General features: G+C 40.0%; 1 protein-coding gene across 4 annotated transcripts in view; it reads left to right on the forward strand.

Moving 5' to 3' along the window:
- Nucleotides 1–26,790, forward strand: part of BNC2 (basonuclin zinc finger protein 2) — a gene marked incomplete at its 5' end in the record, with an annotated part of 427,294 nt that overhangs the window by 267,930 nt on the left and 132,574 nt on the right. For all 4 annotated transcript variants that reach the window (XM_081103987.1, XM_081103990.1, XM_081103989.1 and 1 more), the window contains one exon: nt 8,373–8,475. In XM_081103987.1, coding sequence (XP_080960113.1) covers nt 8,373–8,475 — 103 coding nt within the window. The remainder of the gene's footprint in view (nt 1–8,372; nt 8,476–26,790) is intronic.

The following is a 26,790-nucleotide window of genomic DNA, read 5'->3' on the forward strand; positions in this document are numbered from 1 at the left end:
ACTTTTGCTATAATTTCCCATTGTGTGGATTTTTGAATGGGTTTTGTTAAGCAGGCAGAATAACTTCATTGATTCTCATTTGCAGCTATTACTGTTATTTTATGAGTAGTGGCATTTACACTGCAGTTTAACACTCTGTGAGCCCTTTTACAGTACACTTCATAATCGCTGAGAATGGGGAACATTGCTCATTCAGATTCAGATTTATATGTTTCTTTGTATAAATACAGAAAACATACCCACCTTACTACAGCTATAGATGTATTTTAATAGTCTCCTAGTCAGAGTTAGATAGGGCTTCTTAGGTTTAAAAAGTTAGAAAACTTATTTGGATGTTTAAAACCATGAGTCTCTTGATTAACACTCTGTGTCTACCCAACTCTCATGTTATTGTCTTGTTTTGATACCTGATTGCAAAATCCTGTAGGACAACAGGTGGATGTTCCTTTACTTTCATCACGTCTGAGTGTTACAATCAAGTAAAAGTAAAAAAAAAAAAAAAAAAATTCTCAGGCTGCATTGCGATTTGGCCAAATTTAAGACACTGAGTTCTTCTATAAAGACAACATCATATAGGTTTTTTAAGTCAAAACTAATTTTTTTGAAAGTTGTTTCCTTTCCATTAGTTTTGTGGACCAGCCATGTGAACATGGAAGGGGAAAAAACTCTCTTGAAAATTATACAGGGTGCTATTCCCTAACTTTATCGCCATTACTCTCCTGTGAGTTTTTTAGAATCTTTGTGGCAATGCTTGAATTACTGCCTTAGACTCTCATACACAAGATGGGTACATGTGTGTAGAAGGCCTATTAATCTCTATGCATCTTTTTGGTTATGTACAAGATCACTCTCTTCATTCATAATGCTTGACAGTTGTTACTTTGCAATTACTGCTGTGTATCCTGTGACAATCCTGGAAAAGTTCGTTACCATATTTTTATCTTTTTATATATTTTTAGATAGCAGTCTTGGAAGGACAATTTTCCCACCCAATAAAGAGGTTCATTTGACTTTTGACACCATGTATAGACTGTCGGCCAGTTCTGCATATTCATGATACCTACATGTGACTTCCAAATAAGAAAATTTACTTTGTTAAGACATGTGTTCTTGTTAAAACTAAGAACAGTGAACCTTGTCACTAATATTCATCGCAGCTAATTAATTTATACAGGGAGATTATACCACCTAAGTTTACAGTAGAAAATGATGGGACAGAATGGGTGCTATATTCATGACAAACTTTTCTATAATTTAGTTTTAATGCAGGGCATGTACTTAACTATTAAACATTTAAAAATGACTCAAGTAAAATTTCATAATTCAAGTTGTAAATCTTGGTATACTCCCAAGAAATGAATAAAAAGAAAGTGGGTTTACTATAAGAAGGATTTTTAGTTACATATGGGAGATTTGGCCAAAGATAATGAACACTTAAAGGGAGCACCCAGCAAAAACAAAAAAAAAAACACTACACTAATAATAGACAAATATGTAAATTGACCATACTTCCGCAACACCCCACAGCCTATCAAAGAAGGAATATGCAAATTAGTGGGACAAAGATGGCAGCAGCAATGGAGCCAACTGGAGTGGGCGGGAGGCTTGGGTCGTGCCCAGGGATGGAGGAAGCCAAGCTTTCCGCCTCCTGGGCCTGCCGCCAAAGGAGGGGCCTGTGGGCAGTGGCCATAGAGCTGGCCTGAGAGTGCGGGAGGCTTGGGTCACCTGGACCAGATGCCGAGGGGGGGGGGTGGCAAATGGCCCTCAGCCCCTCACCCAGGCTGGCCATACCACTATTGGGGCGAGGGTCCCCGCTGGGTGGCATGGCCAGCCTGAAAACAGCCATAGGCCCCTCACTCAGGCTGGTCTAGCCCCCCAGTGGGGACCCTCACCCCATGAGGGTGTGGCTGGCCTGAAAACTGCCCCTGCCCCTCACCCAGGCTGGTCAAGCCCCCCCAGCGGGGACCCTTACCCCATGGGGGTGTGGCTGGCCTGCAAACTGCCCCAGCCCCTCTCCCAGGCCAGCACCATCCCCAGTGGGGACCCCCCACCCCAATGGGGGCATGGCCAGCCTGCAAACCACCAGAGGCCCCTCACCCAGGCTACCTCACTCCCCAAGATAACCCCCACCCTGATCCGGGACGCCCTTCAGGGCAAACCAGCTGGCCCCCACCTGTGCACCAGGCCTCTATCTATACTAATCTGTACTAATAAAAGGATAATATGCTAATTAGACTGGGAGACCTTCCAGGTGACCTTCCGGACGTTCTTCTGGACAAAGCCTGGTGGCAGGGCCAAGGTAGAGGTGGTTAGAGGCCAAGAGGGGAGGGCAGTTGTGGGTGATCAGGCCGGTTGCGGGGAGCCGGTGGGGGTGATCAGGACTGTGAAGGGGGGCAGTTTGGAGTGAGAAGACCATCAGGGGTGCAGTTGGGGGTGAGCAGGCTGGCAGGGGGGACAGTTGGGGGTGATCAGCCTGGTGGGAAGGGGCAGTTGGGGGTGAGCAGGCCGGCAGGCAGAGTGGTTAAGGGCAATCAGGCAGACAGGCAGGTGAGTGGCTAGGAGCCAGCAATTCCAGATTGCAAGAGGGATACCAGATTGGAGAGGGTACAGGCTGGGCTGAGGCACACTCCCCCCCTCCCCCACCCCCCGTGCCCGTGCACGAATTTCGTGCACTGGGCCACTAGTGTGTATGTATATATGTGTGTGTGTGTGTGTGTGTATTCCAGAACTGAAATACTGAAATTAGTTGTGTCTTTTTTTTTTTTTTTTACTTTTAAAACATTTTTTTATTTTTGGTTTTTTTTTTTGTTTGTGTTTTTTTGTAGATTTTTTGGGGGGTGGCAGAGGAGGGTTTGGTTTTATTTTTATGATTGTTCCTTCAGAGTAATGTTTCCTGTTTTATGTTTCTATTTGCCCCATGGCCTTATTTTTGCATTTTGTTATTTTGTATCAAGTAAATTATACAAATGTTCCCAAACAAGGAACAGCTAATAGGAGATTTATTAATTAGCCTTGTGTATAATTTTTTTGTGTGAGGTACACTACATATTAGCTGAAGCATCAATCTGTGTTTTCCTGAGAGATGTCATTTGGTGAGAAGATTAATGTTCAGGTCACATATACTTGCAGAGTTCAAGCCAGCTATGAGCATAATAAAGTGAGAGACTTCACAGTTGTAGTGATAACAGACTCTATTATTTGAGTAGGGCTTTGGAACTCATCCAAAATACTTTCTTTTTTTTTTTATATTTACATAGTATTTTATTTTATTTTATTTTTATTGCTTAAAGTATTACAAAGGGTATTACATATGTGTCCTTTCCCCCCCCCCCCCCCCGGCCTTGACAGTCCCCTAGCCTCCCCTATCCCCCTTATGTCCACTGGTTATGCTTATATGCATGCAAAATACTTTCAAATGCACTCTTATTTAATATTCAAATACAAAAGTGTTACTGACCAAAACAGAAATATTTTTCTATTAAATTACCCTATTTTATGTATTTGAGATATACTTTGAATGTGAGTATTTATAATATACTGGTTTTAATTGTATGTTTTCTTTTCCTTTTTCTATGAGTAATAGAAATAAACTGATTAATAATTGGGAAATCCACCCTATCATTTAAGAGGCATATAAACATTTCTGAACCCAGGTATTAAAACTAATAATCCCTGTCATACCCATTGTAGATGATTATAGCATGAATAATATGGTCTCATGTGTGTCAAAGTGTTCATTTATTAATTACGACTAAATATGTGTTAAGCATTTTATAAGGTGTAGGAAAAACTTAATACATTGGGAATAATCATAAGGAAAAATTAATTCAAATATTATATGTGGAAAGTTTCTTGAGGTCATAAATGGTTTTCAGTTATTGAGCTTTTACTATTGCTAGGCATAGTGCCAAATGCCTTATATTCATTATTTCATTTAAGTCTTTTGACACTCTTGGGGTGTTATTGTTACTGTCATTTGACAGATGAGGAGAGGGACTCAGAATTTTGTTTTCCTTTAAGTGCCCTTGAGCACCTATTATTTGGCCAATGGGCATTTTGCCCTGCCCTAATGGAATTTATATATTTAGAAGGGAAGACAGACCTTAATCAAGAAATCAGACATATGTATAAATATAACATAACTAGAGGCCCGGTGCACAAAATTTGTGCACTTGGCTGGCGGGAGAAGGGGGGGGGGGTCCTTCAGCCCAGCCTGTGCCCTCTTGCGGCCCGGGACGCGTTGGGGGATGTCCGCCTGCTGACTTAGGCACCTGCCCTGGGCAATGGAAGTACTATTTGAGTTGAAATCTGAGAGATGAGCAGGAGTTAACAATACACAGTGGGGGTTTGATGGTGGGCATGTACAGGTCCATGACTGCCTAACTGGGAATCAGATAGTAACTCAAGGTTTCAAATCAGGAATGGAGAGCTCACACCCACCTGCTGCGTCTAATTCCTGTGATTTTACTACTGAGCAATGTTAGACAAGGTACCTAAGGGTCTCCCTCCCCCTCTCCCCCGCCCCCGTTTCCTTGTTTGTAAAATAAAGGGGATAATAGTACCAATCTAGTGGTATTTTCTGAGGATTAAGTAAGTTAATGTGTGTAAATTTTTTAGCACAGGATCTAGGAAATGCCAATTATCCAGTAAATCTAACTATTATGAATAATACCAATCGTTCACTGTTAAAAATAAGTTTTAAAAAGTCCTGCCTTTGGTTTGATTTAATAAAAGACAGGAATAAACAGGGAGAGACAGTGCTTCTCAGACCTGTTTAAGCACTTCCTCCTGTTCTTAGGTCTCTCCTCTAAACCCACCACCCACAAACTCTGACCATGAAATCCTTGAGCACAAAGACTCTGCCATCTATTTGCTGCCACTTGACATAGTACGTGGCTTTAACGGGATGATTTTTGCATAGTGATATTTGAAGCCGTAGGAGGGCATGGAATTGCCAAATTAAAAAGCGAAGAGCCTGGTCATGGGAAACACCTGTATTTATTTACAGTGGAGAGAGGCTGGGAAGTGTCTGCCAGAAAAACTAGGATCCTTGGTCTCTATGGAGGAAAGTTAGTGCTGCAGGCTGCTCTGAGGTCTGGGAGGACAAGGAGCCCAGAAAAGGGACCAGAGGTGAGGAGAACATTCCTCTTGGAGGCCGCGGTTTCAGTTGCAGAATTCCAATTGCAAAATTAGCATGTAGGTGGCAGTGAGGAAGTGGAAGCAGTTGGGTGCTGAGTGCATGGATTTCCCTTTCAAGAACTCCATGGTAAAGGTAAGCAGTAGGAAATATTACTTTTAATACGTTGCAGGCTTAAGAAAGTTTATTATTGTTGTTATTGTTCACGGGGAGTTGGGAATGCTGGTCATGTGAGGATGGAGGAAAGAATTACAGGGCACTCTGATGAATCCGGGCCCTGGAGGCATGGGAAGAGTCTGACTAAACTGTCTGTACTTTCTTTGGTGTCCCGTTTCTGACACTTTGTCAGCCTCTCTGAATTTTCTGTAGTTCATAGTGCCCAGCAGTGAGTGGGCAGCACTCACAGGTTAGCTGAAGGAAGAAAGAAATGAATGTGCTCATAGAAAGCAAAGCTCACTTATTTCTGCTCTTCCCAACTGTCTCCTTCGAAAGCATGTACGTTTTTTTGAGGCTTAACTGCCTTTGATAGTTTTATGATAATTTATTTTTTTTAAGTGTGGGCGAGTTGGTGAGTGATCACATTGGTTCTGCTTTATTGTGAGTAAATAGTATGTCAAAGTTTTATGTCGTTTCAAAAATGTTATTTAGAATAAAACTTCCTTTGAAGCCACAATATTCTCTTACTCAAAATATTTATTTAGACCATATTGTTTAAATATATAATTCCCTTAAGGAACAATTGTAGTGTATATAAATCTGGACTTAAAACAAATAGACCTTCTGGAATTCATAGAAATACAAAAAGGATATTCCAGTACTTAAATGTTTATATACAAGAGGAGTTGAGGTGTTCCAATGTTTGTATGCTTAGGTACAAAAAAAGTAGAATTTATAAAGAAATGATGATCTGAGAAGTTTAATTCCCAAATGTGCCAGACACATAAAGTTATTTAGGAAGAGAAAATATTTGAATCATAAGTGAGTTTAGAGTAAGTGAATCAATGATTCAACCAGTGAATAAATAAGTATGCATAAAAATAAAACAATTCCACAATCTCTTGATTTATTCAGGTCCTGAATATAGTTATAATTAAAAAGTGTACTTTTAAACCCCAGGAAAAATTAGGCTATTTTTATAAAATAATTAAATGTTATCAAATTAATTATGTAAAATATGTATGTCTTTTGTGCCTGAGTTAGTTAACATATAGTCCTTGAGAGATCATCTCTTTCTGTTGGTCATCCTTTAATTTTGGTAACACAGGGTTTTTGGGGGTTTTTCAGAATTTATGGAAGCTTTTATTATCACACTTCAGATTATGTAAATATTTTAATGCTAAATTCTTGCCATATCTGAATTTATAAATGGATAGTTTGTACAGTGCCTTGATTTTAGTAGAAACACTGCTCTCTAAACTGTTTTGTTTTGACCGTAGTTCAGTCAAGTTGTGAGTTTGTTAACTAATGATCATGTTATTTAAAGAAGCTATTTCTAACCTGAGATGGTCTAATATATCATTCAGTCGGTAACTATTGAAGTTGAGATAAGAAATTTTGGGAGAAACATTTCCCCTTATAACCTACACATACATATAGTATTCTTGCCTAGTTAGCATTTCCTTTGGTGTCCTTATTTCTTAATACTAGTTCCTTTAATTATGAATGCATACAGCCAAGTCTATGAATGCATGACAACCTAGCTCATATGTAATTGGACTGTTGACAGTGGAAGAGAGACCCTGAAATATCATGCAGATTATACAGTTCAGGATTTCCCTAGTGGTAATAGAGGAGCAAATTAGGGATGGAATTGAAGTAGGAAAGCAGTCTTCAGTGAGGTCTTTAACATCAGAAACTGAATAGGGGCCTATAGATTTAATTGTCATTAGTGAAAGAAAACTACTTTCAACTTGCCCGATCCAAAGCATAGGGAGCAGTAAAAGCCTGTTCAGTCTTGGTCTCTGTAAATGGAATTTGGTCCAATCATATTAATGAAATCTCAAATCCTGTCTGTTACAAATGAGGCAGTTTATGTAGAACTCCAAATGATTCCAGGAAGATGAGCACCTGGGGGTGCAAGTGAGCATAGCTTGGAGGCACAGAATTGCAGTTGCGGGTAGCTCCTCTGCCCCCTCCCCCGCTTTCCCCCAAATCAGCAATCATTGATTACATATGAAGCTGCAGAGAGATCTTTTCCTGGCAGTTCAGGTAGTTACAGTAGATTGTTAATCTGTGAATGATCGGAAAAAATCCCTTCTGTCTTCAGAATTTCCATGCAAATTAGAAGGAAATGTATGAGGTAAATTTATTAACTGTAGTCTAGGAGCATAGGTCAGCTTTAGCACACTTCTTCTTAAGTATAGGTTTTTATCCATAAAAAAAGTTACACTTCATTTATGCTAATTTTCTATGGATTCACTTGATAATATAAATTGGTGAGATGATTTTTTAATAATACTTGTAAAGAAATGAAAGATTTTTTAGTGTGTTTTTAAGTTTTCTAAGATACAGTTGGGTTGTTCCAGATATAAAATGTTCCCATAAATGGCTTTTCCTATTCTACATCTGTTCTTAAAATAAATTTAGACTTATTTTCTTGCATCACTGTTAAAATATAGGGAGGGTTGTTTTGTATTTGTCAAAATAGGAATGAAAGTGGAATAAATATATCAAGTGGGGGAAAACAAGGAATTGGGAAGTGATAAATAATACTGGAAGTATACGGTATACTAGGCCTTATTGGGCCAATGGGAGTGTCTTTCAACATGTCTCTGAAAGATTAATGAAGTATTTAAGTGGAACTCAGCAGAACAATAATATTCTAATAACCTTTGTATGTTTTGTTTTACTTTCATCAACATTTCACTTGAACATTATCTTGTTTGAATGTATAATTTTTGCATTACTGCCAAATGGATGAACTTACATGGGAATAGCAGCATTTTTTTTTCCTCTTTTGGATCCTGGTGTTACAAATCCAGCATCTTGTAGGATAAGTCATCCTCTACTCTATGCTTTTCATTTAAAGGTTACACATGAATGGCATGAAATACTCTCTTAGTGAATGAACCTTGTTTTTCTTACATTTTTATGAGATTTTGATGGTATCAAAAACCTCTCCAGGCCCCTCCGAACATGAAGACTTCAAACCTAGAAGTGGTTGCTCCTTAGTAAAATGTGGAAGAAATGTACCTTCGAACAGATGCTGATGCTCCTTTCCCACTTTACTTTCCAGGCCATCCGTTGCACACTGGTAAACTGCACGTGCGAATGTTTTCAGCCGGGGAAGATTAACCTGCGGACTTGCGACCAGTGCAAACATGGCTGGGTGGCACATGGTGAGGAAAAGCTGGGCCTTTCTTTCTGTTCTTGTTATGTTCATGTGAATGTACATGCTTTTGTAGAGCAATCACTGGTCTGGAGATGAGAGGGGTCAGCTGTGCTCCAAGTGTCAGCAAACATTCATCCTGCGGTTCTCAAATAGCATATTTTCAGCTCCAAGATGTAAGGCTTACGTGAGCAGCTCCCAACAGAAGGCTGAGATGTTTATAGGACAGCGGGGCCCTGGGATTCTGACCTAACCTCACAGCAGCCAGCAAGCACCAGGCCTGATGGAAACTCAAACGTGCCGCAGTTGGTCTTTCAGGGCCCAGACCTCAGAGGGAAGCTGGCAAATCCTTGCTGCTTGTGGAGAACACCTTGATGACTGCTCACCCTTGGTATATGCCTTAGGGGCTGAGTGTATCCTCCCAGGTGTTAAATGCTGTATAATCTAAGGTGGGTGACAAAGTGAACGGGAACATTGTTTGGCTGGTATCTGAGAAAGTAATCCGTAAATAACCCCTTTCAGTGTGTGCTGGGATTGGAGGTGGCCAGGATTGGTGGTGTGTGAGCTCCGTGTGGGTGTGTGTTGGGGTGGCCAGGATTGGTGGTGTGTGAGCTCTGTGTGGGTGTGTGTTGGGGTGGCCAGCATGGGTGGTGTGTGAGCTCTGTGTGGGTGTGTGTTGGGGTGGCCAGCATTGGTGGTGTGTGAGATCTGTGTGGGTGTGTGTGTGTGTTGGGGTGGCCAGCATTGGTGGTGTGTGAGCTCTGTGTGGGTGTGTGTTGGGGTGGCCAGCATTGGTGGTGTGTGAGCTCTGTGTGGGTGTGTGTTGGGGTGGCCAGCATTGGTGGTGTGTGAGCTCTGTGTGGGTGTGTGTTGGGATGGCCAGCATTGGTGGTGTGTGAGCTCTGTGTAGGTGTGTGTTGGGGACAAAGGTGATCCAGGCCAAGGCTGGCAGTGTGGAGGCTTTAGCCAGATGCACAGAGCTGTTCCATCAATGTGCCTGCCCTAAGCATTTCACTTGTTCTTATATATGGCTTATGTTTTTTAATGTTTAGGCAAATGGAGACCGGTAAATAAGTAGAGATATTTTCTTTACTGCCTAGACTATAGAATTTTTAAAGATAGGTAATGTTTAGACAAGAAATTCTGACTTGAGATTTCTTTGACAGCCTTTCTAGGTTCTTGAGTAGGCACATTCTTCATTCCCAAGCAGAGCCAAATATCGAGTGGGTTGTGTTTTTATAAATGTCATGTTATTCTAGCAAGATCTGAGGTAACAACACCAGGCTCTGCTTTGAAATGCTTTTCGTTTATCATGTCCCTTGCTCGTTAGAGTGTGTATGTTGGCCTTGTGGGGACATTTCAGCCATGTTTCTATGAGGAGGAGTGAGAAGAGATAGACATAGTAGTATGGGGAATATACTGGAAGGAGTGTGCCTGGCAGGTATAGTCACCACCTGTCAGTGCCCCCAGGGATGGAACTCATTCCTGCTTCAAGTAAAGGCCAACATCTGGAGCAACCCTCAGGCCAGTTTTGAACAATAGATGAGCTGCTGTTACTTACGCAGTCTACGCTGCATTTGATACTACATTTGATGACCTCTTCTGTGTCCCTATCTTAGTTTGTTAGGGCTGCCACAACAAAATACCACAGACTGGGTAGCTTTAACATCAGAAACTTCTGGAGACTAGAAGTCCAAAATCAGGGTATTGTCAAGGTTGGTTTCAGTCTGAGAACTCTCGTCTTGGCTTGCAGATGGCTGCCCTCTCCCTGTGTCCTCAAATGGTCTTTTCTCTGTGATGAGTCCCATTCACACTTCCTCTTCTTATCAGGACACCAATCAGATTGGATTGGGGACTACACTCTCCACTGGCCTCATTTTAACTTAATCCCCTCTTTAAAAGCCCAATTTCCAAATTCTGAAATACTGGAGGTTAAGGCTTCAATCTCTGAATTTTGGGGGAGCACATTTCTAAATAGCACTTTCTAAATATCCTTCTTAACTTGAAGAAGTACTGCTTATGTCCCAAGTTCATCAAAAATCAAGGGGCAGTATTGGGTTAAAACAGCTCTGCAGCTTCAGTGGCATGTAGATCAACATCTCTACATCTTGGGGTATTTTTTTATGTATAGTATAAGATTAATAATACTTTGTAGGATTATTATGAGGATTAAGATAAAATATAGGATGCCTTTAAAATAAATAATATATGTTTAAAGTAACAAACTGGACAATGGATGAGCAATAAAGGGGGGGTCAGTTATTAAACAAGGGGCTTTTCATTTATTCACTCTCATTTTTTCTAAAGCCATCTTGTGTTACCATCATCTGTCTACTGTGGTTGCCTTGTGAGTATAAACGTTTACTGTGTCACCAGTTTGTTCCATCTCTCCAACTTCCACGTGCATATTACATTAGTAGTAATAGGGGGAAGCAATATTTCTTCCTCCTCGAACAACATAAATTATTCCTGGCCAATGGTTATTTCTAAGGCTTTCTGAAGGATGTAATTTTTCACCAAACTTGAATAAGGGTATTTCTGTTGTATCTGCCTCTGCTTTTCCTACTGTGTCATTAGTAATCCTCTGATTCTGGGATACTACTTTTAGAGTTTCTCAGATTTTACTATCCTTCACCACTATTACCACCTTGACCTCTCTTTTCCCCCATAACACAGACATGTCTGTATACTAGTACAATTCAACATACATGCACACACATTTACAAACCCTAGTCTTCCCCCATTCATGGGCAAATACAACAGTGAGGGATTAGCTTCTAGCTTCCGAGTTGGCAGTGGGCTGAGAGCACCTACTCTTTTTGCCCTTAGCATTTAAACTAACCGCGGCATTCTCTCCCCACTGTGCAGAAACCCTGAAGTCATGTCTACAGACAGTTATTTTTGCTCAGAGGTGAAATGCAGTAGTCTTCCTACCTGCCTCACACAGTGCAATGCCCTATGTGTAAGACAAGGAGAATGTGACTTGTTTTTTCTAGTGAGTGATTTTAGAGGATGGAACAGCAAAAGACTACTGAGATATACCTCATAGAAGTATTTTATCATAGCACTGAACACATTCTACCTTTGCTGTACTGTAAAAAAAATTTCCTATGTTTACTATTAAAAAATAACCAAATGCCAAAACCAGATGATGTTCTCTACAGAAAGAAGAATTTTTAGAAAAATGTCAGCCTCTTTTGAATAACTGTTTTCCTGTATCTCCACTGTTAGCAGCCTCTTTGGTTTCTTTATAAGATGTTGGATTTCATGGTCATTGTACATTATACACACACACACACACACACGCACACACATGCGCGCACACTCATTCACTTCATTACTTTATAAATTGCTTCTCAAACCTGCTTGAATTGTTGACATTAGCAGTGTCACAAAAATATTAAGAAAAATGTTTTAAAAATTACAACAAGTGGGTGATTACTTTATCATATATAACACGTGGGTTTTAAAATTACTCACTGGACCCTGATTCTATTCACAAATTACTTCCTTGAAATCTTTAGGACCATTGACTTAAGGGAGTGAGGGGGAGCAAAAAAAAAAAGTTCCTTGAATATAAATAGGTATTTATTTCCTACTGAATTAATAAAGGATTTCCTGCCCTTTCCTCCCCATTAGTGAATTTCAACTCTTTTACTTTGATATTAGAAAGCAGGGCTTTATTGTATTTAACTTTATTTAAAACAAGCTTTTTTGGGGTATAGAATGTCCATGCCTGTACTGTATAATAACTTAGTTGGTATGGCAGAAGTAACCCGGAGTTTCTAAGTTTGTCATATTTCTATTCAGCATTCTTGAATAAAGGACTTGTGCATACTGCCACTGAATTCACTTAACAATTGTATTTTTTCCTCCTCTGTTTTGCATTGTCTTTCCTATGCTTTCCCTTCAGTTAAGTAGAATGATCGAGTGCGTCTTGAAAAATTATTTTTAAAAAAACATATTTGCCTAGCTGGCATGGCTTAATGGTTGAGCATCTACCTATGAACCAGGAGGTCACGGTTCAATTCCTGGTCAGGGCACATGTCCAGGTTGTGGGCTCGATCCCCAGTGTGGGGCATGCAGGAAGCAGCTGATGAATGATTTTCTCTCAGCATTGATACGTGTCTCTCTCTCTCTCTCTCTCTCTCTCTCTCTCTCTCTCTCTCTCTCTCTCTCCACACACACCTCCCTCCTCTCTCTCCCTCCCCCTTCATCTCTGAAATCAATAAAAATATATTTTTAAAAATACATATTTTACAAGTTCTTGGTTCAAAAGTGCCAAATGAGACATCAGGCTTCTTTTCTGGTGACATAGATGTTCATGTTGGTAGAAATTCAGTTGGTTGTGTGTTGACCCTTTCCCACCACACTAGAGTCGTTATTCTTCCATTCGCTGAATTAAAGCTTCAGCCAAGGAGTTCACAAAGGCTTAGGAGTTAGTAAGTGTCACCATGTACACCCGGTGATGTGTAAAGGTGGGGCATGAGGAAGAGTGCTCTCACCTCAGCGCTTTCCCAGAAGGAATCTGCTCCAAGTGGGAAGTGTTGCAATAGGACCTCCTTGCCTTGGTGACAAACTGGAGGTGTGGTGAAAGGTTAAGAACTGTTGTACTGAATCATTTTTGTTATTACTTGAAAACTAGAGGCCCAGTGCATAAAATTTGTGCAGGGGGTGGGGGTTCCCTCAGCCCAGCCTGCACCCTCTCCAATCCAGGACCCTGTGGGGGACATCCCTCTCATAAACCTGGACCACTGGCTCCTAATCGCTCACCTGCCTGCCTGCCTGGTCGCTCCTAACTGCCCCCCTCTGCTGACCTGGTCACCCCTAACAGACCACCCTGCCGGCCTGGTTGCCCCCAACTGCCCCCCTCCCCCGCTGGCCTCATAGCCCCTCACTGCCCCCCCTGCCAGCCCAATCTCCCCCAACTGCCCCCCCCGCCGGTCTGGTCACCCCTAACTGCCCCCCTGCTGGTCTGGTCGCCCCCAACTGCCCCCCCCTCGCCAGCCTGGTTGCCCCACCCAGCCTGCTGTTCAGTCGTTTGGTCGTCCCTCACTAACCCCCCTGCTGACCTGGTCATAGGCAGCCATCTTGTGAGGGCATGAGGGTTAATTTGCATATTACCTCTTTATTATATAGGATTAGTTTAAATGTCATTGTCTAGATAAATATTTTATTTCTAAGCTGTTAACAATATAAATAAAGTAGTAACATTTTTTAAAAAGTAAGTTATTTTCTAAAGGACTTTTAGGAGTATTTCATGATAATACAAACATCTAGAAACTTATTTTTTATTATGATGTGGTGTATTTGATAAAAGAAGTGGGCAGATTTTAAAAATGTAATGTTTTCCCTTTCCTAGATTAGTAGTTTTTACTTCTGAGGAAACCCATTTGTTACAATTACCTTAAAAATTTTTCCACTGTCTCTTGGTATGTCTAGTAAGCATTTGGCAAGGATATGAGGCTTGATGAATAAGAAATATATTACATAGTTTAGTGAACCCCACAGCAGCTTTCTCGGTGTAAAATATTTTCTTCACAGAATACTTTGACTGTAAACCAATAAGATGTGTCATTTCAACAAGCTGCGTGATGCTGGAATTTTCATTCACTTCTAAGCAATCTAAACTAACACTAGTTATTTACTTTGGCTGAGGTCTGCCTGCAAGAATGCTTGTTGCACTGGAAATCTTAAGACCTTTTCTTTATGTTCCATGAATGTGATTTCTCTTTACTATTTGCAGTTCATTCAAGGAAAAGATAGTCCTACTTTATTACCTTAATTATTTGCTCATCAAGCCAGCTGCTTCTCTGCCAGTTTCCAAACTGTTCAGATTTTTTTAATGTCAAATGAGCAGGCTTGGCCATCAATCAATAGATGTTTATTAAGCATACGTCACATGTAAACTACTGTGCCAGGTATTCTTCAGTTCTGTGCCACAGGAAGTAGTGAGCAGTATAAAGTTAATTTAGTGTCATATAGCAACCAGCTTTATGGTTTAATGTACTGTAAGACTTAATATTCATATAATCCATTAATTCCAAACCTTTTTTTTATAATTCACTGGAAGTAATTTTTTTTTCAGCATCACTGAGTTTGAGTTCTCAGCTCTGTACATGATATATCTTATCAGAACAGAGGTATCTATCTCTATAAATAACCCTCACACAATTTGAAAAAATATCAGATATGGTGTATCCCTAAAACTAACATGTTATATGTCATTTATATCTTAGACATAAAAGAAGAAAATATAGGATATCCCCATTAAATTTGAATTTCAGGCAAACAATTTATTTATTTTTTTTAGTATTAGCATGTACCATGCAAATTTAGCTGAGTGCCCTGTGATTTTACTAACTAGTCTGGCAAGCATACACAGAGAAGAATATCATAGTTAGGCCTAATTTGCATAAGTCGGGCCATTGATTCTGAGCATTCTATAATAAATCTTTTGATTAGGTCAGTTCTGTGTTTAAAATCACGAGATCTCTGTCGTGTTTACAAATTCCTCTAATTTTTTTGGCAGCATGGTACTTTAATAAGGATTTCAGCAAGGCAAATCAAAACTAGTCATTTTTCATTTTAACCAGAGAAAGGTCACGTGTCTTTATTATTTGTCCCAGTCTGTGCTCTTCTTATGAATTGTCTACGCATCTGTGAGAGTAGTTTATCCTCAATTGGTAACACTGCAATATTCTCTCTGACTTGAGTCCAAAAGCCGGTAGAACTGCCCTGTTTTCTTCCCTACTTTTCTCCTCTTCCTACCACAAATGGGTCCCCATCATGAGCAACAAAGTATGACATGTCTGTGACATCATTCTGAGTAACTCAGCAGCAGTTTCTGTAAGAAAATTTGTAAATTTGTCAAGATCAAGAAAGGAGGGTGAGTAAAATTGAGTTTCCTCTGACAAAGGAAAGTAATACGCCCAGATAGGAACCTACAGGAAAGCGCTGGCCTTCCTCTTGCCTGCCCTGGAGGTTGTCCCGAGAAGAGGGAATTTTGCTTTGGGAGAAAAGTGTTGCAGGCTGCTACTTAGGATTTAGTGAAATATATAAGAAAGGTATTAACATGAGCTCTTAGCACAGGAGAGTACATGCAGGCTTCCCAGGGAATGCAGGCAAAGCCAGAACTTGATCCTTTGGGAAGATAGGTAGGTGGCTTTGCTGAGAAACACGTGGCTCGGAACTCCGCAGCCCTCTTTCCCTGGCACACTGGTGTGGAAAAGGTGGGGACCCCTGCTTTCTAGTGGTCTTAGCGCTTCCACATTGTGCTCTGAAACCTGGCGGCCCCTCGCTGCAAAATCCTCCTGAAATTAGGGAAACGGCTTTCAGCTGACTCCTACCTCTGGCGAGGCAGCTGGGTCCTGGCCTTTCCATGGACAACGTCCCTGAACATTTGTTCATTTATTTTTATTTTAGAGAGCAAAAACAAGGCCATTTTCCTGGTTGGCACAGGGACCTCCTTTGCTGACCCGAGGGCATGTCACCCTCTTCTGCTTCTCTCCTTTACTCCCTGATCACCACTGATTAGCTTTAAAGGGAGGACACCCCACAAAGGCAAGGCAGAGGTTTGGCGCTTGATTAATGGCAGTCACTGTATTCTTATTGTGCCCCTGAGCTGCTTATTTTGATTTGTTTCTCTGCCTGCCCACCTTTCAGATGATGCTTTGAACTCCCTCAAAAATTTTTTCCTTTTTAAAAGTCATAGCACAAGCAGTGCCTCCCCTTAAAATCTTGGGCGCTCTGCCTTTTAGCTCTCCAGATCTTCTTTTTTTTTTTTTTTCTAGCTCCATTTTATTCAGCTGGAACAAGAGGTGTATCTGGTAAATTCTGGTCACTGAAGTGTAAGGTGCCAAAGCAGTTTCTAGGGAGGCTCTTGAGATTGACGTATGCAAAGTGGGAACCGCAGCCTAGAAAGAAGCTTCAGGTGCACAAATGGTAGGGAAGATAAAGACTGGGTAAGAGTGCAGCTCTGCATAGGTTCACAGCCTGGCTCACCACTTACTATCATAGTAGAATCGTGGCCAAGTTCTGTAACCTCTGTTTTCTCATCTGTGAAGTGTGGACAGGGAGAACGCCTACACTAGAGTTCTTCCTAGGATTGAATGAGATAATCCACTTCGCCTGTTTTCATTATTGAACTCTTGCAGAAGTGAAACTTCACTCTTGAGGATCTGACCTGCCTGCTTTGCTTAGTCTAGTGACTAAAAGGTGGGTGTGGCCAGACCAGTGGTCAAATCCCATTGCAGTTCTTTTATCGGTAAATTCAAATAATAATAGGAAAAACCAAACTATCACAGCGAGGCTTTGAAAGGATTAAATGAACGAGTGGACATCACGTTAAGGAGACTGTCTAGAGCAGTGGTTCTCAACCTTCCTAATGCCGAGACCCTTTAATACAGTTCCTCATGTTGTAGTGACCCCCAATCTCATTGTTACAAATTGAACATAATTAAAGCATAGTGATTCATCACAAAAACAATAGGTAATTATATATGTGTTTTCCGATGGTCTTAGGCGACCCCTGTGAAATGCAAAGGGGTCGCGACCCACAGGTTGAGAACCGCTGATCTAGAGCCTCACTTCAGGTCAGAGGTGGTGGTGTGAGCTCCTTCCCTTCCATGGCGGTTTCTTCAGTGCCCAGTGGCAGGGTTTAGGTCACCAGTTCTTTTGGCTGAGGGTCCAAGTGTTCCCAGGGGAGTGGAATTTTAAGGGAAAAGGAAGGGATGGAACTGTCTTGGATTTCCTGGGGGAAACACACACTCCCTATTTGAAGGGAAGTAGGAAACACTGTATCCCAAAAGTCACATTATGAGAAAGAAAATCAGACCAGTTGAAATGAATTGTAGGAATATTTACGTGTTGAAAGTTCAAAAAACCAGAAGTAGATGAATTTGAAACAGGGTTAAAGCTACTTTTGCCTGTTTCCACACCTATATTCTTGCATACGAAGTGCTTTGATGGGCTCACCACTTTATCATTTTATTGCCCTTTATTACATCATAAATTTTTATATCTTGCTAACGATCCTACAGGAAGCTTAATTGTTTATAGGAGCATCTTAATTAACTGGGGTTCACCAGGTTAAGCAGAACACAAATTGAAGGGGTTTATAAATGAAATACATGCAACTCCTCACATTTTACTCAGGATGCCTGTTCAGACAAACTAGGAGAGTCTGCTAGGTCATAATGACCCAGTATGCCTCAGCAATACCATTTTGCTGCTCTCACTTATTCTTCCTTCTCCTTTGTGTCACAGTGATGGCTTCTTCCAACTGGGACATGTCCCTCTCCCTTTTTTGATTGAAGAGTGAAATCACTGACTGAGATAAAGATGGTATTTTAGATAAGTTCCTACTTGTCTACTGGGGAGGCATGAAATGTTGTTTATGTAACTCATTCCCAACCAGTCTTTGCCTTCTTGCATGGTAGATGTTTGTAGCACTTTAAAAGCTCCTTGAATTAATCGGTTACTAGTTAGTGAGCCTATAGCCAAAGCAACATGTGGAAAGTATTCTAAGGAGTTACTGCCACAAATGAATAGATTCATAAGCAGTGTCTGTTAAGGGCCCTATAGGAAGTTTCTTCTCTCCTTGAAGCTGCTCTTTGAGACCCAGGGAAATCTCTACCTTGGCCTCCTAGGCCTCCCAGCCTGCTTGACACTACAAAAGCAAGTCCTAACCCATCTGGTTGAAAGCATGGACTTGTTGGGCCTTAAATTCAAGTGGGGCCAAGGAATGCAAAGGCAGCTTAGAACTGGCTGCTCACTAACGAAGCCACTCTTGTGGATTTGAGCACTTGCAATGTGCCTAAGTCCCAACTGAGATATGTTGTAAGTATAAAGGATACATTGGGTTTTTAGTCTTTAATATATATATATATATATATATATATATATATATATATACACACACACACACATAATCGCATTACGAATTATTCTTATATTGTCTCTATATTGATAGTTTAATGTATATTAAATTTATTTTAAATAAAATATTTTTTAAAATAGTTTCATTATTTTTCACTTTTTAAATGAGACTATAAAAATGAAAATGACACGCGTGACTTGACTTATATTTCTGTTAAAATCACTCTGCTAGGCCTAAGAGTTAGATAATGTATTTGGAGAACCGAAGCTTGGGTTAAAGTGACTTGCTTGGTAGAGTAGTTCAAATTGGTGTTGAGAATCCTAAAAGCCCAAATCCTAGATCTCATGCTCCTTTCACTCATCGCTGTCAACTCTGTCCCAGCCCTTTGTGCGTTCACCCTTGCCTCATCACTGATCCTGCCCCCGTCATCAGGAGCACATGCATCCCTCTGTGTGCCCTCAGTGTATTCTGCCTGGACCAGCAGGGTGGTTTCTGTGGGATACTGACCCCTCCCCTGGATTGGGAGCTCAGGAAGTGCACTTCCTCATCTCGGTGTGCTGATACCTACCCCAGCATCTCCCCGGAGGGAGCACATGGAACCAACAGTTCATGGCAGGTCTCACAAGTATATCTAAAAGTCTCTGATTCCTAATTGCCAGTCTCTTTTCCAGCAGCCTGCAAACACCTTGCCTTTAGTCCCGTTTCTGCATTTCTCCTTTCCAGCCCTCACTCTGCTTTCACTTCTGTTTCCTTCTGTGTCTTCAGACAACAAAACAAGTGAAAGGTAGGTGAGAGTGTTTAGTAGTCTCACTAACAGGGAGTTTATTTTAGAGAAGTTAAATTTATTTGATCATTAACAGATGTAGGGATTTTTGTTTTAGTCAGAAGATATGGTTTTGGAGTGAAATATCTTCCACTTCTATGTAGCAGTTCTTCAATACTCCTTTGCCTGCAGAAGTCTGAGAGTAAGAAATTCTCCCTTCCCCACTTTTGGCTGTTCAGGTTTTCTACTATCAGTAATAATTAAAAAAACAAATCAACCTTTAACATAAAAGAAAACACCTGTTTTGCTTGGAGAAATTGGCCAGAGAGGTCTTTTTCCTGACAGGCCAAAAGCGACCATCATAGGGCCCCTCATAAAAAAAAAAAAAAAGTCATTTTTTCTCTATTTCATGTGAGCATTGGCAGAAACTCTGACAAGCAGTTCTTCATATTTTATTATGTTCTTGTCTTCGGAATCTCTGTCAGGCAAAAACCTTGTCAGCGGAAAACCTGTCGTAGGATCAGAGGAGACAAAAACAGGTGTCACACAGGCAGTCAAAACTGAAGGAGAAAAAGATTAGGCTAAAGAGAGAGAGGCAGACAATTACATTAATGCCACTGCTTTTATCTTATAGATGTGTGTTATTATCTCGGGGTGCTGAGTGCGCAATTGCCTCAAAGAGAAGTAGACAGGAGACAAGGGAAACTTGATAGTTATTAACTGAAGAGGCAGTGTGTCAAAGCTGGATGGGGTTCAAAGTTTTGCAAAGGAGAAAAAAAAAAACCTGCAGGCAGCACGCAAAGGCTGTGTGGTTCTGCTCTCGGCTACATAAACCTAGTAGCAATCTAACATTTTCTACTTGGAAACAGATCATAGAGAGAAAAATTAATGAAAGATTTCATTTGGAGGTTTTGGGGGGTAACATTTATTCTGTATACGTGCGACTGATTCATAATCTTTTCTCTCTTATAAAAATCTTGCCACAATGTGAGACATGGTGAGGCATGAAGACAGGCATTTGTCAGTTCAGCTGTGTTGTTTGGATATGTTTAAAACACCTATTATCAACACACTTTTAATTAAAAAAAAGCTATTAAGAAGTCCTTTTACTAAGTGTGAACATCTGTACGTGCAAGCTGTAAATTAGGAAATCACATATGTGTGCCTCAGTCAGAGACTAAATGAACTTGGCAAGTGTTTTCTATTACTGGTTTTAAATACAGTAAAATATCTAAAGGAAAAAAATGGCTACATTTTAAAATCTGGATTTTTTAAATTTTGTCTGTTGATACTGATTAATAGAAATTTAAATTAGAAATTAGTGTCATTATCATTATCAAATTGGTACCCAGGATTCAGAGTGCTGACAGCATGCTCCCTTGGTTGCTTTGTTCACATTATTTCAGGAGACTTCACTTCTTTCCAGGAAGTTTGAACTCCATTACATATCTGTGATGATATAAAATAGTGTTACTTTGCCAGTGGCCTCAAAGATATTTATCCTGTGGGTAACTCATATGTGTCAAACAGCCAGCTAGTAGAATGGGATGGTAACTTCAAGGTTTCCTTGTCTGCTCAATCATACTTTGATCATATTAGCAGGAAAATCAGTAAGTATTGCTCTACTAGTCCATAATATTTTTTTTGCTCTTGCATTTAAAACTTGATTAGTTTAGACTTTTCCTTTCCTAAGACTTGAGACTACCTTCTTAACTTTTTTTTATTAAACGAGCAAATCGTTCTATGTAGGGTCTTTTATTCCACAAGTCATGGGTGCAGAGCAGTTTGATACTTGATATATGCATTAGGCAAATCCAGCAATCCAGAAGAAAACACACATCAGTGTCAGAAGTGTGTGTGATAGCCCACACTTGTAAGGGATTACAGTAGGGGGAAACAGAGAAAGATTGATTATAGATTTAGAATGAGATTTCAGGCTGACTTACTGAGAGGGGGAAGGCAAAATACTTGTGACACAAGGGGATGTTCGTTTTCAAAAAAAAGATGGAATATAGTAATTTCTTTCTTATAGGTATTTCTTACCAGATGCCGGCTTTATGTATCACTGATCTCTTAGTTTTGAAATGTTTCTTCCCCACCTCTGATAGAGTTTAAAGCATATGTTTTATCAAAAGTAAATATGCCTTTCAGTTACAATGTTACTTTAATGAAATTCTTAGATAGATATATGGGGTTTCAAGAAAATGTAGTCTTTAAAGCTAATAAGTTGGGGTAGGGTGATAATTCTCTTACAAAAGAATTCATTTTTTTATTTGTTTATTTAATAAAAGGACCTACATGTTTCATTCAAGTAGCACAGTGGTTGGCAAACTGCGGCCCCTTGAGTGTGGCTCTTCCACAAAATACCATGTGCGGGCGTGCACGTACAGTGCAATTGAAACTTCGTGGCCACACTCAAGGGGCCAAAGAGCCGCATGTGTCTCGCGAGCCACAGTTTGCCGACCACTGAAGTTGCATATTCCTGTAGTTACTTTTAAAATGGTATGTTTTGTAGTCAGTGTGCGTTTAGTTCATTGATCTATAAATTACATAAAACAAAGTTTGTGGAGTCAACTTGCAGCTAGCCTTGATGACTAATGGTTGGCTAGAACAGCAACACAACCCCCAAACCTGATTTCAGCAAGTACAATCAATTACCAAGTCTCTTCCCAGATTTACTGTCAAGTTTGCAGATTAAATTTTCTCTTTTCCCCTTACCACCTTCTGATGGAGTTTCTGCAAATGAGGAAAGACATGCCCCCAAAAGTGGACCATGTAAGGAAGAGGAAGGAGAAGTAAAACCAAGAGCCTGTTTAATCTGCTAGCCAAGAGAGTGAGCTTCTGAACAGCCAAGTGTTGACAGTCTACTTTTATGTGTGCCTCAGTCAGACTTTAATGATTTCCAAAGTCTGTTGTGAAGACTTTATTATGCACAAGGCCCCAGGGGGGAAATGCCAATCAGTTTGAAATATTACCTATATAGTCTCAAGTGGAGCTCAGATTCTACCCTGGACTAATTGTGGGTGTTTGTGTGTGCCTACCCGCATACTCTCAAAGCTACATGTCAACTAGGGATGATTAAAATCCATAGGAAGTGGGGCGGGGGGGCTCATTGGAACTACTTTTGTCCCCCTTCCCTCCTTTACAGTCTAGAATGACATCCATAATGGACCATAAGATATTCATATATTTATCCCTCATGCATTAAGGGACAAGAAGAAAATGAAGGACCATTCACATAAGGTATAGAAAGCATAGTAATGTGATCAAGGTTTATGGAGGTTCAGTGGAATTTTTTTTTTCTTAAAACACTAGCACACTATTTGTTCAAGAAAAAAAATAAACCCTTCACACATAAGGGCTGACAGTTTTTATCACCAGGCTCGGGGAACAACTCTTTCAGCTGCATGTCATTCTTTTTTTCTTTCTTTCTTAAAAAAAAAAAATAATTCTAGAAGCAAGCCTTTTTTCTCCTTGGTATTAAATATCCTAATTAATTCAACCCTGACAGTTACAGTTAGAAAGTTGTGACTTAAATGGAACATGAGTTATTCTGTACTTAATTTGCCCCCAATTACATAGTCCTTTTCCCCAAAAGTAGGGAATTAAATGTGTAGATCTTAAATATTACTTCAAGTCATAAGAATTTTTTCTCTTATGAACAATCATTGTCCGCCTTTGTGATTGATCCCCTGATTCACTAAAAAGTTTTTACTATGTCATCATTGCCATTTACTAATGTTCTCCCCAAGTACTATGGCTTTTATTGGGATCTGGCTTACAATCTATGGGTAAGTTAAGCCTTGCCTTGAGCCCTGAGGCCCTGCCTAGTAAGAGAGCTGAGTCTTATAATGGGAAAGGATTGATGTTATAATGATTCCAAAGGGCCCCTTTATGATGAAATTCTAAATACGTGAAATCCCATTAAACCTGTACAAGTTCATGGGCTAGCTACATTGAAATGACATATCATTATATTGGGTATAGTGTGCATATTATAAAGTGTGATATAATTGGAAATTATTGGTCACATTAGCAATAATGAAGAGCCACCATCCTCATAAATTCAGAGGTTATGGCCTGGGCCTTTGAAGTAGGAAAGAGAACAATAGTCTGTTTATAAGTAATCAAAATTTTAAAATCTGACCCCAGATATTCCTCTAATAAAATCTTGTCACTAACAACTTCATTTCTGAATTCCTAACGTAATCGTGGAAAGAATTCTTAAAACAATCCCTTAAAAACACGAGTTAAATATTAATCAATTGGAAATTAATAGTATTCTAGGTCCCAGAGCTCCTAAGAGCTGACCACTTGATGCTGTTATAATTTGGAATCCTAAGGGGAGTTGAGGCAGTAGACGGGGAGTTCTCCAAACAATTAGCCGGGCAATTTAAGGCTCACTAGGCTTTCTCCCAAAATTACAGAAGAAGGCTGCTTTAATTTTTGGAACTTGTAAAATTGCTTCAAATTAGCATTTAAAAATTTAAAAATATCCAGGGCAGGATTGGAAATTAGTGAAATAAAAGGTTTCCTTTTAGGCCATTTCATACAAATTTTTAATTGTTGTACTCAGTAAAGTAGGTGGCTTTGAAAAAACACTCCACTTTGCTAACTTCTTTTTTATTGAATGGCTATAAGCTTCATATTGCCATGCCTGAACAGCTATTAGGTGGAGCCCACTGGACATAGGGCCTGAAATGTTCAAGTGTGTTCCTGTGGAAACCACCTAAGTCACTTGAATTTGGCTTTTAAAGAAAGTTATGTGTTTTTTTTTTAAAAAAAAAAGTTGTGGAAAACTAAGAACTATAAACTGTCACTGAGAGCCAATTTTCTAGGATCAGTGAAAAGCACTTTTATACTCCTACATTAAGAAAAAAAAGTATCTGAATATGTTCTTATTTCTGTGACCTTCACAGAAAATATTGGAAGTGAAGTCTGTAGAATTACAGGTTTACATTTATTTTAATTTATTTGAAGGCTTGGGGAGTAATTCCTGTTATTAAAAATTGAAATAAAAAATTGTTATTCACATTTCATTTGACAGATGCAGTTGCTTTCTGACTACCCCTCCCCCCACCACCACCCACAGCATGATTTTATATACTCGAACACTGAATTTTATCAAGGACATTACTTTGTTCTCTAAGTTAGCAATACAGTTAAAAGTGTGTATTACTTTACATTTGCTATATATTTTGCATTACACTTTATGCTTATTTTAGATTTACCTTACACTCATTAATGAACCACAAAAATTCCAGCTGTTGTTCTTATAGTGATTCTATTCTTGACAAAAATGAGTTTTCTTTATCCAGACTTATGTGTCATTTTTGAGTCTTGTGGCTTAGCCCCCATTCTCCTTTGAAAAACTATAGATCCTATCAAAGTGTTTATTGAAATTATATCCAGGCTTCAATTTCTCCTTTGTTTTATAGCCAGAAACTTATCAGTTTAAGCTTCTGTTTCTGGCATTTTAAATAAATCCAGGTAAATTATGTTCCCTCAGTAACTTAATTCACAGTGTAAGAAGCTCTTATTGTACGATTTTCTTTTTTTTTTTTCTAACTAGTACCCATATTGTGCAGTTAAACCTCCCTTTTTTTCCAGAGAAAGTTCTGCATACTAAAGAGAGTTTGCTTTTTATATCTCCAGGCATTTTACAAAAGAAAAACAATCTTTTCTTTATAGATGCTATTCTTAAAGTCTTATTGTGTTGTGTCACTGTTCTCTGACCACTTTCCAAAGTCTATACTGTACTTTTTTCTATAGCTATGAGACCATAAATCTAGCACATTCATCATACATCTAGTGATCCTGTGCTATAATTTTTATACTATCTACATTATGGTCTACTTTATGCACTGTTAGATTATTTTCTTTAACAATACTAGCGTTCATACTGTTATTGCCTAGAATTCCATTGGATACCTCCAAATAATGCTTGAAGTGGAAGGACAGGGAATAAATTATGCAAAGCTGGTCAGAATTACTGCTGGGCTAGCAGCCCCAACTCATTCTCTAAACTGTCCTAATTACCTACCGCCACCTTTATCTAGAGGAATACACAAACGAAAGGAGAGGGTTGAGAAGGGGACATGGGTGAAAATAAGAATTTGGTGGTACAGTGGAATCATACATTTAACTCTTCAGTGCAAATACATACTGGTCTTTTCCTATTCTCTGTACATTTCACTGTATTCATTCATTCAACAGTATGAGGGCTAAACACCTTGAGGGATTGCGTTTCAGGTAGGGTTGCTGTTTAACATCAAGCCCTTGTTCATAAATAGGCACATAAGTGACCCAGTAAATGGGCAACATATGGTTGGGACGTACATGATTGGCACATGTAAATGCCATGATTGTTGAGACAGAGTTCCCTTATATGAGGGGACCTGTCCAGCCCTCATGGAAAAACAACGTAGAATTTGAGTTGAAGCTAAAAGGCTAGTCAAAAGGGTAAGTAAGAGGAAAGACACTTAAGGAACAGCATTGAAAATAAATCTAAGAAATATAGTTCAGCAGGTGGAATCCTGCCTGTCTCTCTAGCTTTATCCTGTGCCTCTCTCCCTGTTCATGTCCCAGCAGAATTGGCCTTGCCTGGGACACCCCACTCCACCCCCATTTAATTCTGTTCTCATCTCACATACCCAGGTTGTAATTCTGCATGTTAATGTGTATTTTAAAAGGCCTGACTTCCTCATTACTCTGCTCACTTCCAGAGGGCCTGAGTCATATCTGTTTTTTCTTCACTAAATCTGTACTGTTCCTTTAGTGACCAAATGCTAAATGCTAGGAATGTTTGTTTGAAAGGCAGTGAGTACCTCACTGTGGTTGGAACAGAAGGCTTATGTCAGAGTTTTCAGGATGGGAAGTCAGTCTGTCTGTCCAAGGTCTCCTGACCCAGGTTATGGATTTTGTGTATTGTTGTTGGGAGCCGGGAGGCAGCAGCATTGGAAACCCTGGAGTAGAGACAAGACTCTCTAAGCATTATTTTGAGAGACTGACTTGAGGGTTGTACTAGGCCAGCCAAGAGTCACTTGCAGTAATGGAGTTGGGAGAGCCTAGAAACTTGTACTAAAGTGAGGGACGGTAGGCCAGAAACGGGGGATCAATCCAGAGGAAACATCAGTGTAAAAACTTACGGGTTCTAAGTAGTCGGAGATCATTTTGAATGTTCTTAATGTATTACGCTCAGTGAGAAAAACAGCACCAACAAGATAGAAATTTGCATCCATAGTGTGAACTCAATGATACAAGATTATGGATTAAAAAAGGTAGATGCATGTGCACAATAGTTGCCTTTGGATAATGGGATTATGGATGGTTATCTTTCTGTTTTCTCTTTCTCAAATTGGTAACTTTTTTTTCAGTGAGCACCTATGACATATCCAATCAGAAAACACTATTCCCAACCCTGCAAAGGGTATTATTTCAAGCATTTTGGGCCTAGTTTCCTAGTCCTACCTTTTACAGCAATAGGGGGCAAGAACATGTTTGGAGTTGAGGGCAAGGAGCTTGGGTAGAGCTCGCTGTACAGGTTAGGGACCACCTGCAGAGAGTAGGATTCCTAGAGGCAGGGTCTTCAGCCAGGCAGCTGGAGAGGCCGCTCCTCTGGAACCCTGCCATTTCCCCTGCATTGTAGCTGAGTTCCCCTTCAGTCCCCCAAATTCATCCTA

Source organism: Myotis nattereri, assembly GCF_964212035.1.
Source record: "Myotis nattereri genome assembly, chromosome: 12".
In the NCBI taxonomy this organism is placed as follows: Eukaryota; Metazoa; Chordata; class Mammalia; order Chiroptera; family Vespertilionidae; genus Myotis; species Myotis nattereri.